This window comes from Mirounga leonina, unplaced genomic scaffold (genome assembly GCF_011800145.1).
Source record: "Mirounga leonina isolate KUSES-001 unplaced genomic scaffold, KU_Mleo_1.0 Mir_106, whole genome shotgun sequence".
Taxonomy (NCBI): Eukaryota; Metazoa; Chordata; class Mammalia; order Carnivora; family Phocidae; genus Mirounga; species Mirounga leonina.
In genome coordinates this window covers 4,020,575-4,034,509 of record NW_023270232.1, presented here as the reverse complement: position 1 = coordinate 4,034,509, position 13,935 = coordinate 4,020,575, and the positions used below count along the sequence as shown (strand labels likewise).

Here is a 13,935-nt window from a genome sequence, read left to right as displayed (position 1 = left end):
TATCGGCAATTTCATGTGGTTCAATCGATGACATAAAACAAATACACAAACAAAAACTTTAAAAAAGTGAAAAACGAACAAAATCTATGGTGGAATTATCCCTGATTGATTTCCATGCATATTGATTGTCATATCCTTTGTCATTCATCATCTCTTTATCTGAAATCAAGCTTTGAGTTGGCAGTTTAGTTGCGTTTCTTTGAGCTAGGACCCTCAACCCAAACCAATAAATAATTTTATTTAAATTGAATTGTTTTGTATTGGCATTTTTCACTTTTATTGTTGGAAAATGTAATGTATTTCCATTGACCTGTCATGTTGGTGTCAACATATGTCTTATCATTGCTTTCTTTGAATCTACTTATGAAAAACATAACTATTAATGCTTTATTGACATGAATATTCTTTTATTGACATCCTCTTTCTTCTTTTTTCTTTTTTGTTTTCTTTATCCCCATTTTTACATTTTGGACATCTTTATTACCTTTCTCTGTCTTTAATTTCTGTCCATTCCATTATGAAGTGACAGTGATTTGTTAACTCAAACTAGGACAATTGCAATGTCATTGGTGAAATATGCCAGCAGTGACACTCAGGACCAGTACAAGCTGGTCAAAGATATATCTTTCTGAAAACCACTTGTATTTAAACAGACTAAAAGAGAGTCAACAATTTTATAATATATTAAATAGAAAATAATTTATGCTATTAAGTATTTGAAAAGGGTATTAAGAACCCTGTCCACTTCTTGATCAGCTGCTGTGGTAATACACTGCCATGAAGCAGAGTGGGTGCACTTGGATTTCCAAAAACACATTCCTCAAACCTTGTGCACAAAGGCTGATTTGAGTATTGACCTTTTGGAGGTCAGGATTTTCAAGTGCAGTTTTATCTTTTTAGCTACTTTTTGATGGAAACTATAAACATTGTTTAAAAATAAGTTAACCCTTTGGTTTCACAGTGTGTTGGCACAAATTTTCCCTCTTGGCCCACTCTTGGCCTAATGGCTTCTTTACTGATTTTTTAATATGTTTTAAAATAGTTTATAACCCAGATTGGCCATTCTCTTGTGCTCTAGCACCTCAGTTTTCCAGTTCCCTTAGCCCTCTTCTGTGATAGCACAACTTCAAGCCCTACCTCACTCTGAGTTTTATTTTAGTTTCTGTAATCTTAGAGAAATACTTGGGTCCCTGTCCCCCTACGTTAATATTTTAAAATTAAATTTCAATTTAGAGATAACTTGAATGTTATTCTCTTTTGCTCAGAAGTGGCATTTATACTTCTCAAATGTGTCAGGTTGCCCCACTGGTATGTTTTTAGGAAGAAAAGAAGAGGCAGTGTTTTCAGCTAGTTGAATAGAAATTTTGCCTGTGATTCCCTACAAGGAGTTAATGTCTCTTTAATACGTGGGAAAAGTTTTCTTATAAAAACATTGAAGTTAAATCTAAGAAATCCTAGATGGGAGGCAGGGAGTGGAGCTAAGCACAGGGAGAAGCAATGACTTACAAATAAAAACAACAAATGAAAATCACATTTTAAGCTAATATTTAAACATCAGTGATGAACAAAAATGATCTCTAGAGAATGTTGCCAACTAATACTATATTCTTTCGAATCTTAACATACACACAACACACACACACACACACACACACACAGCTTTCGGCATAATGTAGTAAATGCATAAAGATCCTACAGGGAGGACTTGGCTGTTCAAAATAATTGCAGGTCTTTGCTCTTGGCCTTGTAGCACACTTGATTCCTGGCATACACATCCTAACATAATAAATAACAATGTGGCTTCTTCACCTAGTGTAGACGTAAATACTGTGCTTTACATGGTTTTGTAAAAAGGCAGTAACACACCCATTATACTTTCGAAGTTAATTCATTCTGCTCTACGTAAGTGGTAAAGGCTGTATTGCTTTGCATTGTTAATTATGAACAAGAAATAAAATAAATTTGAAGATAGTATTCTGGGCATATTATATGTTATATTGAAAAAAAATCACATAACAATTTCTAGACATTGTGTGGCTCTTTCACGTTTGAGTTTGTGAGTTTCCCCCCAAACTTTGTTTTCATTTAGAAATGTTTCTATTTCCCCATTTTTCTTTTATTTGTCTTCTTCACCCTTTTACACCCTAGTTCTAGCCTCAGTTTTACCCAAAGTTGATTTGAATTACACCAGATTGCAGCAAGCAGAGAAGGCGCAAATGGAAGCTGAAGATGAAGACAAGAAATATCTACAAGAGTGTCAGAGTAAATCCGACAATCTGCAGAAACAAATCTCCCAAAAGGAGAAACAGCTGTGAGTATTTCACTCTTGGAAATAAGTACTTGTATTAACATAATTCCCACCCCTTCTTTTTTGCACATAATGGTAGGATACCTATATTTTCCTTTAGTTAATGATGCCAGCTAGATTATGGAGTTCTCCTTGAGAAATAAAAAAAAATTAGAAAACATAATTGATAAAACTTGTGTTTTTTTGTCCCCTTATTGTTTTCAGAGCATTTCAACTATCTTGTTACCTTGCTCAAGGAGAATTTTATTCTTTCTGCTGGTATATAAAAGCAGATGGCCATTATATTTCTAGGTACTGAGTGTAATATGCCTTTGTAACTGAAAGGGACTTATCAAAGAATAAGAAGTTTTTTGAGAACATTTTTATTAATACTTCATATGACAGATCTATATATCTATTACCAGCTAAGAATGATGTCCATATACGTCATTGGACTGAAAAAGGCAAGTTGCAGACAGTATGTGAGGTATAATCCCATTTTTTAATAAAATTAAAACTGTGCATATGTGCATATTTACATATATATATAAAGAGAGAAAAGAGTTTAAACAATACAGATTCTGGGGAATGATTATCTTAGGGGAGTGATGGCAGATTGGCAGGGGTATTTTAGTTTTTACTTTATTAAACATCAGTATTTTCCCCCAGTCAATATGTGCTACTTTTGTTATTAAAATAAAGCAACAATAGAAAATAGTTATGTATTATGTTTAACAGATCATTAAACAAGACTACATGCCATTTATGATGTATAACTTGCTAAGCTGCCTTGAGATCCATTGGTTGAGGTGACATTAAACTCCTCTCAATTTTTGCTAATTTTCTAATAGTTCTGTCAATTATTGAGAGGGGATTTGTTGAATATCCCAACTTTAATTGTGGATTTGTGTATTTCTACTTTTAGTTCTAATGGTTTTTGCTTCTTGTATACTGAAGTTCTGTTGTTTGGTGCCTACACATTTAGGATTGCTGTATCTTTTTGGTGAATTGACCTTTTTATCAACATAATATGCTTCTTTATCTCTGGTAATTTTCTTTATCAGATGTTAATAGAGCTACTTCTTTCTTTTGATTAATATTGTCATGTAATAAAACATTAACATTCACACTTTTCGGTCTTTAAACTTTCAGCCTAATCTTTATTATCATCATCAGTATATTTGAAGAAAGTTTCTTATAGTTCATATTTTTTTTATCTGTTCTGACAATTTCTTAATGATATATTTAGTCCATTTACATTTAGTGTAATTGTTGATATGAGAGCTTAAGTTGCTGTTTTATTGTTTTTTTGTTGTTTTGTTTTTCATTCCTTTATTTCTTTTTTCCTGCCTTCCTATGGATTACTTGAATATTATTTAGAATTCCTTTTTGATTTATCTATAGTGTTTTTGAGTGTATCTCTTCATATAGATTTTCTAATGATTGCTGAAGATACTGTCTTATATATTTGCAACTTTTCAGTTTATTGGTGCCAACATTTTACTACTTTGAATGAAGTGTGGAAGCCTTACTTCCACTTAGATCTTTTTACTCTCTCCCTTTTATAACATAATTGACTTAAATATTTTCTCTGCGCAAACCATATCAGACAATATTAGAAAGTTTTTTTTTTTAATATAAACTAAGTCCATTATTGAGTTTGAACTCATGACTCTGAGATCAAGAGTTGCATGCTTTATGGCTGAGCCAGCCATGTGCCCCCACATCAGACAGTATTATAGTTTGTCCTTCAAACATTAAACATAATTTAGAAAACTTTATTGTTCTTTCATCATTCCTGAAATTCCAAGTTTTCTTCTGTATCTGAAGAACTTTTTTTGTGTTTCTTTTAGGGTAGGTCTGTTGGCAACAAATTCTCTTATTTATTTTTTTTCATCTGAGGTCTTGATTTCACCTTCATTTCTGAAAGATATTTTCAGAATATCCTTAGAATTCTGAGTTGACAGTTCTTTTCTTTCAGCACTTGAAAAGTGTTGTACCACTTTCTTTTGGTTTTCATAGTTTCTGATGAAAAATACTGTCATTTGAATTCTGTTCCTCTACCCAAGATTATTTCTTTGGATTTATCCTCTTTAGGCTTTGGTCAGCTTCTTGAATCTTTATCTTTACCAAATTTGGAAAATTTTCAGCTTTTTTTCTAGATATTTTTCCCAGCTCTTTTTTTTTTTTTTTTTTTAAGATTTATTCACTTTAGGAACACCTGGGTGGCTCAGTCAGTTAAGCATTTGCCTTCGGCTTGGGTCATGATCCCAGGGTTCTGGGATTGAGCCCCGTATTGGGCTCCCTGCTCAGCAGGAAGCTTGCTTCTCCCTCTCCCTCTGCCCCTCCTTCCCACTCATTCTCTCTCTCTCTCTCTCTCAAAGAAATAAAATCTTATTTAAAAAAAAAATACTTATTCAATTTAGAGAAAGAAAGGGAGTGGGGACAGAAGGAAGTAGGAGAAGGGAGAATCCTAAGCAGACTCCTTGCTGTGAGCATGGAGCCTGACACGGTGCTTGATCTCATAACCCTGAAATCATGACCGGAGCCGAAATCAAGAGTCGGATGCTTAACTGACTGAGCTTCCTAGGCTCCCAAGCTCCCCTCTCTTCTCTGGAATTCTGATAACCTTGAATATTAGATTTTTTAAAAAAATAGTCCTAAAGGTCTCTGACACTTTTTTTTCCCCCAGTCTTTTTTGTCTCTTGTTCAGATTGGGTAATTTCTATTGTAGTGTTGTCTTTTTTTTTTTAAGTAGGCTCTGTGCCTAATGTGGGGCTTGAACTCACAACCCTGAGATCAAGAGTCACATGAGTCTACTAACTGACCCAGCCAGGTGCCCCTCTGTTGTAGTGTTTTGAAATTCATTCTTTCATCATCTTCATTCTCCTACTGAGCCCATTTAGTGAGGTTATTGTATATTTCCTTTTGACTATATTTCCTTCCTCTCTCTCTTTCTTTTTTACTTGTCTATGTCCGTACCACCCTGAATGTGCCCAATCTCGTCTGATCTTTTTTGCTAAAACTTACTATTTTGTTTCAAGTGTGTTCTTAATTGGTCATAGCATTTTTATGATGACTGCTTTAAAATTCTTATCTAGTCAGAATTACCTGACATGTTGGCATCTATTTTTTCTCATCCAAGTTAAGATTTTTCTTGGGTCTTGGTATGACAAGTGTTTTTCAGTTGCATTCTGGACATATTGAGAATTATGTTATGAGACTACATCTTATTTAAATTTTAGCAGCTCTCCACTGAAACCACACCAGCAGGGGAATATAGATGCTGACTCCTCTCTTTCTCTTTTTTTAAGATTTCTTTATTTATTTTAGAGTGCAAGCAGGAGGCACAAGGGCAGAGGGACGGGGAGAGAGAATCCCAAGCAGACACCACACTGAGCATGGAGCCAGATGCAGGGCTCAATTCCATGACCCCAAGATCATGACCTGAGCCAAACCAAGAGTCAGACACTTAACAGACTGAGCCACCAAGGTGCCCCAACACTGACTCTTTATACGAAGTGGGGATAGTAGAATCCTAGAACCATTCTGGATGGGATGGAGAAGGGTGCCTAACTACTGGGCAGGGATTGAAATCTGTGCTTTCCACTCAGTCTCTACTGACACTGTGGAAAAGAGGAGTGGTGCCTTGTTACTCTCAAGTAGGAGCGGAAGTCCAGGGTTCTGCCTTGGTCTCTGCTGACACCATTCTGGAAGAGAGGTAGAGGTACCTCATTTCAGTGGGCAGGGGTAGAAATCTAGGCTTCTCATGTGGCTTTCACTGACCTGGGGAGGGTGAGAAATACCTTATTGATGTGGGGTTAAAAGTCCAGGTTCTCAATGTGGTCTCCATAAGAGGGTGCTGGGCAGTAGTGAAAGTCCAGGCTTGCCACTTGGACTTCTCTGATATTACCACTTTGGGGATTGGGAGAGACACTTTATTATTGCCAGTGTCGGATGGCAATCTAAGCTCCCCATTTGGCCTTTGCTAACAGTGGTTGAGGGCCTATGGCTTTTTCTCTGAGTTTTTTTGTTTTTTGTTTTGCTGCAGTAGGGCATTTATTGTCAAAAAGGTTTCTATCAATTCTAGGCTACCTTTTCCCAGTTCTTTAGCAAGAGAGAGCAGGCTTTTCTTTGGACTTTTTTTTTTTTTTCTGTATCCATTACAGATATTGGACTTCTTCAACACCCACTCTGAGCTATACAGGAGGCAAAAAGAGGCCTCAGGGAACTCCTCACCATGTTATTCTTTGTCTTCTGGGGTTCCTGTTGCTATGGGGCTAACCTAGTTAATAAGTCTTGGATACAACTCTAGAGAGAAGATGTTTGTTTCTGCTAAAACCATGAAAATAATTTTGTCTCTCAGTTGGTGCCATTTTGGTAGAGCATGAACATGTGAACAGTTTGGAGATCAGGGAATCCCTGATGGCTCAGAAAAATTGTAACGGTTTCTGTAGAAAGGGGCAGCTGGGACTCTGTTCAAGAAAAACAATTACCATTTTTCTCTCCTAAAATGGAAATAACTTTATTGATTTCTGACTTTGAAAATATTACATGCTGTTGGAAAATGTAGGAAAATGTGAAGAAAATAAAAATTAGAGATAGTTGTTTTGGTTTTTTTTTTACATTTTGATGAATATCCCTTTTTTTGGTATACATAGATGTTTTTTATGTATTTTAGAAAGAGGATATACTACATGCTTTTTAGTATCTTGTTTATTGCATGTGCTATGTCATGGGCAATGTATCATATCAATTAATACACCATTGTATCAGTTAATCTAAAGGAATCCTTTAGCCTGAAAAATTGTGCTTTATCGTTTGAGTTTGTATCTTTGATTATTGGTGGGATCCTTTTGTATTTCCTTATTTTATGAATTGCCAGTTCTTATCTACTTTTTCCCTTGGAGTGTTCAGCTTATTAATATTTACTTGTAAGAGTTATTTATTTACTCTGGGTATCTCACATACACTGAAATATTTTCTAAGTTTACTGTTTTTAAACTTTGTTCATAGTGGTTTTTTAATTTAGACATTTTAAAGTTTTTTAAAGATTTTTAATTTTTTTTAAAATTTATTTATTTGACAGAGAGTGAGACAGTGAGAGAGGGCACACAAGCAGAGGGAGTGGGAGAGGGAGAAGCAGGCTTCCCACAGAGCAGGGAGCCCGATGCGGGGCTCGATCCCAGGACCCTGGGATCATGACCTGAGCCGAAGGCAGATGCTTAACGACTGAGCCCCCCAGGCGCCCCTAGACATTTTGAAGTTTTAAATAGTTTTTCCTTTATGGTTTCTGCCTCTTGTGGTCAATGTGTATTTTGACAATATATTTATAATAACTTAAAAATATTTTTCCTTTGCTTTTTCACTTTTTTTTTCTGATTCTGGATGATGAGGCCACTCAAGGCACTCCATACTTTGGTTACTTCACTTTTAGTAACATATACCTGTCTCTGTATTCCTTTTGAATTTGTAGTGAAATAGTATTTATCAACAATTTGTAAATTCCATTTAGGGGTATCTCTTCTCTTCAACCTGAATTATAAAATCTAAAATTTACTTCACAGAAAAATAATATGGCTATAGATAGAAATGCTAACTTTATGAGGAAACAAAAGTAATCAAAATATCAACACAAGAGTATTAAAATGATATATTGTGAAAGTCTCAATATTATATATTGATATTAAAATTTAAAGTATTAGAGGGCACCTGGGTGGCTCAGTTGGTTAAGCATCTGCCTTTGGCTCAGGTCATGATCCCAGGGTCCTGGGATCGAGCCCCGCATCGGGCTCCCTGCTTCCTGGGAAGCCTGCTTCTCCCTCTTTCACTCCCCCTGCTTGTGTTCCTCTCTGTGTCTCTCTCTGTCAAATAAATAAATAAAATCTTAAAAAATAAAATAAAATTTAAAGTATTAGAGATTGTAGCATTATTTGTTTATGCCTCATCTGTTATACCTACTTATGAGCAATAATTTTCAAAATGATTTCTCTTTGGTATCCTAAAGTGTAGGAATTTGATTACTTTTGTTTTGCCGGATAGCACCTGTTAGAATGATGATGTTAGCGCTTTCGAATGTGAATTGGCATTTCCAGGCTGTATGAGTTTTCCTCTTGGCGTCTCTTGGGCTTAACTCTGTCCTGTAAGCAATCTGTAAAGTACCAGGGTTGATTTTTCTGTGACTAATGTTTAATTGGTTTAGTGGTTGCTGTAATTCTTATATCAGAACAATAGTTAGTTGTAAAATTTTGTACATGGCACAGAAATGTAAATAATTAAAACTTCACATTTTTCTCCTTTGTTTTATTCCCCCAAGATACAACCAGTTTTAATAGTGTGGTATACCCTTCAAGGCATTTTATATGCTCATATGGCATTTATGTACACAGAATTTAAAAATGACATAAATTATTGTTTAGGAAGGAGTTTTTGTGGTTGGCAAATATATTGATATGTTGGGATCAGAAAACCTGGTGCTGCTGAACTTGTTTACAAAAAATATTTATGAAAGAAAATACCTGAAGAAATGCACAAAAGTGAAAATAATCAAAAAGATGGTGTTATTGAAGAAAGACAACTGTCATGTGAGATATAGCACTAAGCTTCTGTGTGTTTGTCATTCAAGGGTGCAGCTGGAAACTGATTTGAAGATTGAGAAGGAATGGAGGCAGACTTTGCAGGAAGATCTTCAAAAGGAGAAAGATGCCTTATCTCATCTTAGAAATGAGACCCAACAAATCATTAGTCTTAAAAAAGTAAATGGTGGTAAAACTTTAAAAATTATATCTTTGAAAACTAAGTTACTTAAAAAGAGAAATCATAATTTATATTTATACCAAAGAGACAGAATATACTGGTCATCTTTAAAAATACCAGTAAGAAGGGGTGACTCTTTGGGGTCGTGAGTTCAGGCCCCACATTGGGTGGAGAGTTTACTTTAAAAAAACAAACCATGGGGCGCCTGGGTAGCTCAATCGGTTGAGCATCTGACTCTTGGTTTCAGCTCAGGTCATGATCTCAGGGTCGTGGGATTGAGCCCTGAGCCTTGTGTTGGGCTCCGTGCTCACTGGGGAGTCTGCTTGAGATTCTTTCTTTCCTTCTGGCCCTCCCCCCCTCAAATAAATAAATAAATCTTAAAAGAAAAGAAAACCAGTAAGGAGATTAAATGAATGGGAAATAGGTGATAGTTGATGGAACAGCTATGAAAGAGCTTGGACATAGAGTTCTGTTTTTTATAAAAAGCTAAAGGATATATGTTCCTAATTATTGGTATGTATACAATGGGGAGTTTTTTGTTTATTTCTTTTAAATTGCATTTTCTGTCTTTTATTGTTTTGAAGGAGTTCCTTAACATCCAGGATGAAAATCAGCAGTTGAAAAAAATATATCATGAACAGGAGCAAGCTCTTGAAGAACTTGGCAACAAACTTAGCGAGTAATTTCTCTTTTTTCCTTCATCTATATAGTCATTGACATTTATAAAGGTAGGAGTGTGCCAAACCAAGTAGGCAGAAGAGTTTAAATATAGAAAAAAAATATATAAACTATTAAAATCAAAACCAAAAACCTTAAAGGTAAACATGCAAGACTGGATTGGAGCGATTTTGTTAAAAGTTAGGTTCAGTTTAATACATTTTAACTTTAAATGCTTTCCAGTAGATGAAAGTTAAGACTCTTGTTTCATTTCTTCAAATTAGAGAATTCAGAAGTTCATTTAATATATTTTCCCCAGAGCAACAGAAACCAAATTTCCAAAATACCTGGAGAGATCATTTTCAGACTGTTTTGAGAAGGAGCCAACATTGTGAGAAGTGGAGAGTTTTATGCTCGAGTTGGGGCTTAACTCCATACAGTGTGGTTGGTTCTTTGCAGCCAAGTGTTACTGGGTTGCTAGAAAGACCAGAAGAAGTAGTGTTCTGTCTTTCTCACCTTCCTCCTTGTTCCATGTGGTCTGTGTTTTGGGTTAGCAGCTTCATCTTTGTGCCCTGATTGAACATATTGCCAAGTATCTGGGATAAGCCTCGGAAGGTTTAATTTAGTATTGAATGTATCACTGCCATGTTAAAAAAAAAAAAACCACCAAAAAAGAGAAAAGTAAAAGAAAGCTATAGTGCCCATAATCTTATCACCTGTATAAACCCCTTTGGTGTTTTATGTGGTTAAAAATTCAAATAGCACAATTTCCTCCCTCTCCCAAGTATCAATCCTCAAAGTTAGTGAGCCTTAGTGAACCTCATAACAAATTTATATGTGAATATCTCATCATATATCATTAGTCATATATGTACGTATATATCATTTGTAACAAACAATAGAAATTGTAACTGGAAAGGAGACTTCATTGCTAAAGATGAAGTTCCATTAAGAAATCTTGAGACCAATTTCTAAGGCCATAGGAGAGTAGTTCACTAAAACCACAAAAGGAAATACTAGTTCTCAAAAAGATAAAGCTGTTGGGGTGCCTGTCTGGCCCAGTTAGTAGAACATGTGACTCTTGATCTTGGGGTCATGAGTTTGAACTCCACATTCGGGGTAGAGTTGCCTTTAAAAAAGAAAAGATAAAGCTATTTTTGTTTCTATAAATTCAAAGAACAATTTACATTGTGAGTCTAATAAGCAAGATTTCAATTCTAATCTGGCATTCACCTAATGAGCACTTTGACCTAGACCCTATGCTAAGTGCTTATTACCTTATTTCTCATTTATTCATTTGACAAATACTAAGCTTGTATTACGTGCCAGGCAGTATTCCAAGTGCCAAGGACTCAGCAATGCACAATCCCCACAACAAAAATAATATTTACATTTAAGATCATAAAGGTTTAATATTAAAACAGATTAGAATAGTAAAAGGGGAATGTGTATATTACCTTCCACCCATCTCCCACGCAGTGCTAAAAACTGTATAGTTTATTAAAGGCATAATCATTTTAATATTTAGATAGCTGAATTCACTTTTTAAATTTTATTTAAGTTCAAATTAATTAACATATAGTGTAGTATTACGATTTCAAGAGTAGAATTTAGTGATTCATTACTTTACATATAACACCCAGTGCTCATCCTAGTAAGTGCCCTCCTTAATCCCCATCACCCATTTGGCCCCCCCCCACCCCCCAGCAGCCCTCAGTTTGTTCTCTTAACTATAGAGTCTCTTATGGTTTGCCTCCCTCTCAGTTCTTATTTTTACGTCCCTTCCCCTTTGTACATCTGTTTGTTTTCTTAAATTCCACATACGAGTGAAATCATATGATATTTATCTTTCTCTGACTTATTTCACTTAGCATGATACCCTCTGATTCCTCACTTTTTTTTTTTTTTAAGATTTTAAGTAATCTCTATACCCAATGTGGAGCTCGAACCTACAACCCTGAGATCAAGAGTTGCACGCTCAGGTTACCTGGGTGGCTCATTTGGTTAAGCATTCATCTCTTGATCTTGGCTCCGGTTTTGATCTCAGGATCATGAGTTCAAGCCCTGCATTGAGTAGGCCTAGCATGGAGCCTACTTAAAGAGTCGCATGTTCTACCAACTGAGCCAACCAGGCACCTCTGAATTCACTTTTTTCCCCTTTTTCCTTTAGTCTAGTTCATTGTTTCTCAATTTTTGGTTTGCATGAAAATTACTGCTCAAGGTTGGACATACTCAACAATCTATACTGAACTTTATGGGCTATTTAAGGAATTTTCAAGGGTTATTTTGACTAATTTTTTTTTTTTATTAAGTTTTTTTATACATGCCTACCTCCTCTGTAACTACTGTATGCATGTTCTTCTGAAGTTTGTGAGTTTGTTTTTTTTACTTAAGAATATGTTAGAACAGGTTTTTCCAAATCAGTACATCAAGATGTTCCATAGGATGGGTGTGCTATAATTTAAACTTTCTAATTTTTTTTCTTTTATAAATGATAATGCTGTGAAATCCTTGTATGCTTGTGTTGATATATCTTGATACACTTTTTTTAAATTTAATTTTTATTTATTTAAAAAAATTTTTTTAAATTCTTATGTTAATCCCCATACATTACATCATTAGTTTTAGATGAAGTGTTCCATGATTCATTGTTTGTGCATAACACCCAGTGCTCCATGCAGAATGTGCCCTCCTCAATACCCACCACCAGGCTAACCCATCCTTCCCACCCCCCTCCCCTCTAGAGCCCTCAGTTTGTTTTTCAGAGTCCATCGTCTCTCATGGTTCGTCTACCCCTCCGATTTCCCCCGCTTCATTCTTCCCCTCCTGCTACCTTCTTCTTTTTTTTTTTTTCTTAACATATTATCTTGATACACTTTAATGAATATATCTGAAGAGTAGGTTCCTAAAGGTGATTGCTGGGCCAAAAAGAATGTGCTTTAAAAAAATTCTGGTAGGGTCAAATTCTCCTCTATCTCCAATATTAGACCCCTTCAATATTTCCAATATTAGTAGGAGAGAATGTTTTTGCCCGTCTGATAGTTGAAAATCTTACTGTTTTGATTTGTATTTCGTTAACCATAAGCACAGTTGAGCATCTATATTTATCTCTTTAAGTAATCTCTATGCCCAACGTGGGGCTCAAACCCACAACCCTGAGATCAAGTGTTGGATGCTCCACGGATGGAGCCAGCCAGGTGCCCCTGAACGTCTATATTTATTTGTTTTCCATTTGTATTTATAGTTTACTGCCTGTTCATATCCTGTGCATATTTTTGGTTGCTCATCTTTTTCTTAGGGGATTTTAAAAATTGTACACATTGTACATCTTCTGTTTGTCTTTTGTCTTTTTACTTCATTTTTGATATGTTTTTTCCTTGTTAATCTTTGAATTGTTATGGCACAGATTTATTAGTTTTCATCTGCTGTTTCTGGGGCCATAGTCTCTAAGACATGGATTGGACCAGCTTTGAGTCAGAACTCCTTTTATCCTTTTCTTTCTTTCTCCTCCCCCGCCCCCCTTTTATCCTTTCTTAACCGTAGTCCTCTTGAGTGGTGAGAATAATTTATCAGGGCTAGAGGAGAGACAGCGGCCCCTGTGAGGTTTTCCATACCACACCAGGTTATCTGTGAAAGACTTTTATTCTTCCTCTTCATCCTCCGGCTCCTGTGATTATAAGCTATCGGGTTCCTCCCTAATACACAGGGTGATGAATATCTTTTTAAAAATTTGTTGATGAGGAGGGACTGAGGTTGGATCAGTACTTTTTAATCTTTGCTTCTAATTTACCAGAAGCCTTTAGGCTTTATATAGTCCATTTGGGTATTATTTAAAATGCAGAGTGGGAGGATAAAGGTCATTTGGAATAATATGAACCATATTTAATTTTATTAAAAGGGAAAATACAGGTTTCAGAAAGAACCATGCAAGACTGTGTTTTCAAGTTATGATTAAACTTAAAAATTAGTATTCATTAGTATCACAGGAATAAGTATTCCTCTACCATTTACTAGTTTTGTGACTTAGGGTTATTTAACATCTTTAAGCCCAGTTCCACATTTGTAAAATGGAGTGTTATAAAATCCCCAAAGGGTTCTTTTTCTAATTGAGAATAAGCATGTGAAAACCCCTAGCACAGTACCTTTGCTTATCACAACCAGAGTATCAGTTTTCTTGTCAGATGAGGTTGGATGTGAAAATTACTTTCTAGTGCTCACTTTCTGAACCTGTGATT

The 13,935-nt window shown here is 35.5% G+C and overlaps 1 protein-coding gene across 6 annotated transcripts in view; it reads left to right on the top strand.

Moving 5' to 3' along the window:
• The window catches only part of LOC118017929 (RUN and FYVE domain-containing protein 2), a 46,207-nt gene that overhangs the window by 23,837 nt on the left and 8,435 nt on the right, over nucleotides 1-13,935 (top strand). For 5 of the 6 annotated variants that reach the window (XM_035016295.1, XM_035016278.1, XM_035016286.1 and 2 more), the window contains 3 exons: nucleotides 2,192-2,311; nucleotides 8,913-9,042; nucleotides 9,628-9,722. In XM_035016295.1, coding sequence (XP_034872186.1) covers nucleotides 2,192-2,311; nucleotides 8,913-9,042; nucleotides 9,628-9,722 — 345 coding nt within the window. Of the gene's footprint in view, nucleotides 1-2,148; nucleotides 2,312-8,912; nucleotides 9,043-9,627; nucleotides 9,723-13,935 lie in introns of those variants that run through there. The other variant, XM_035016313.1, reaches the window with a different exon arrangement.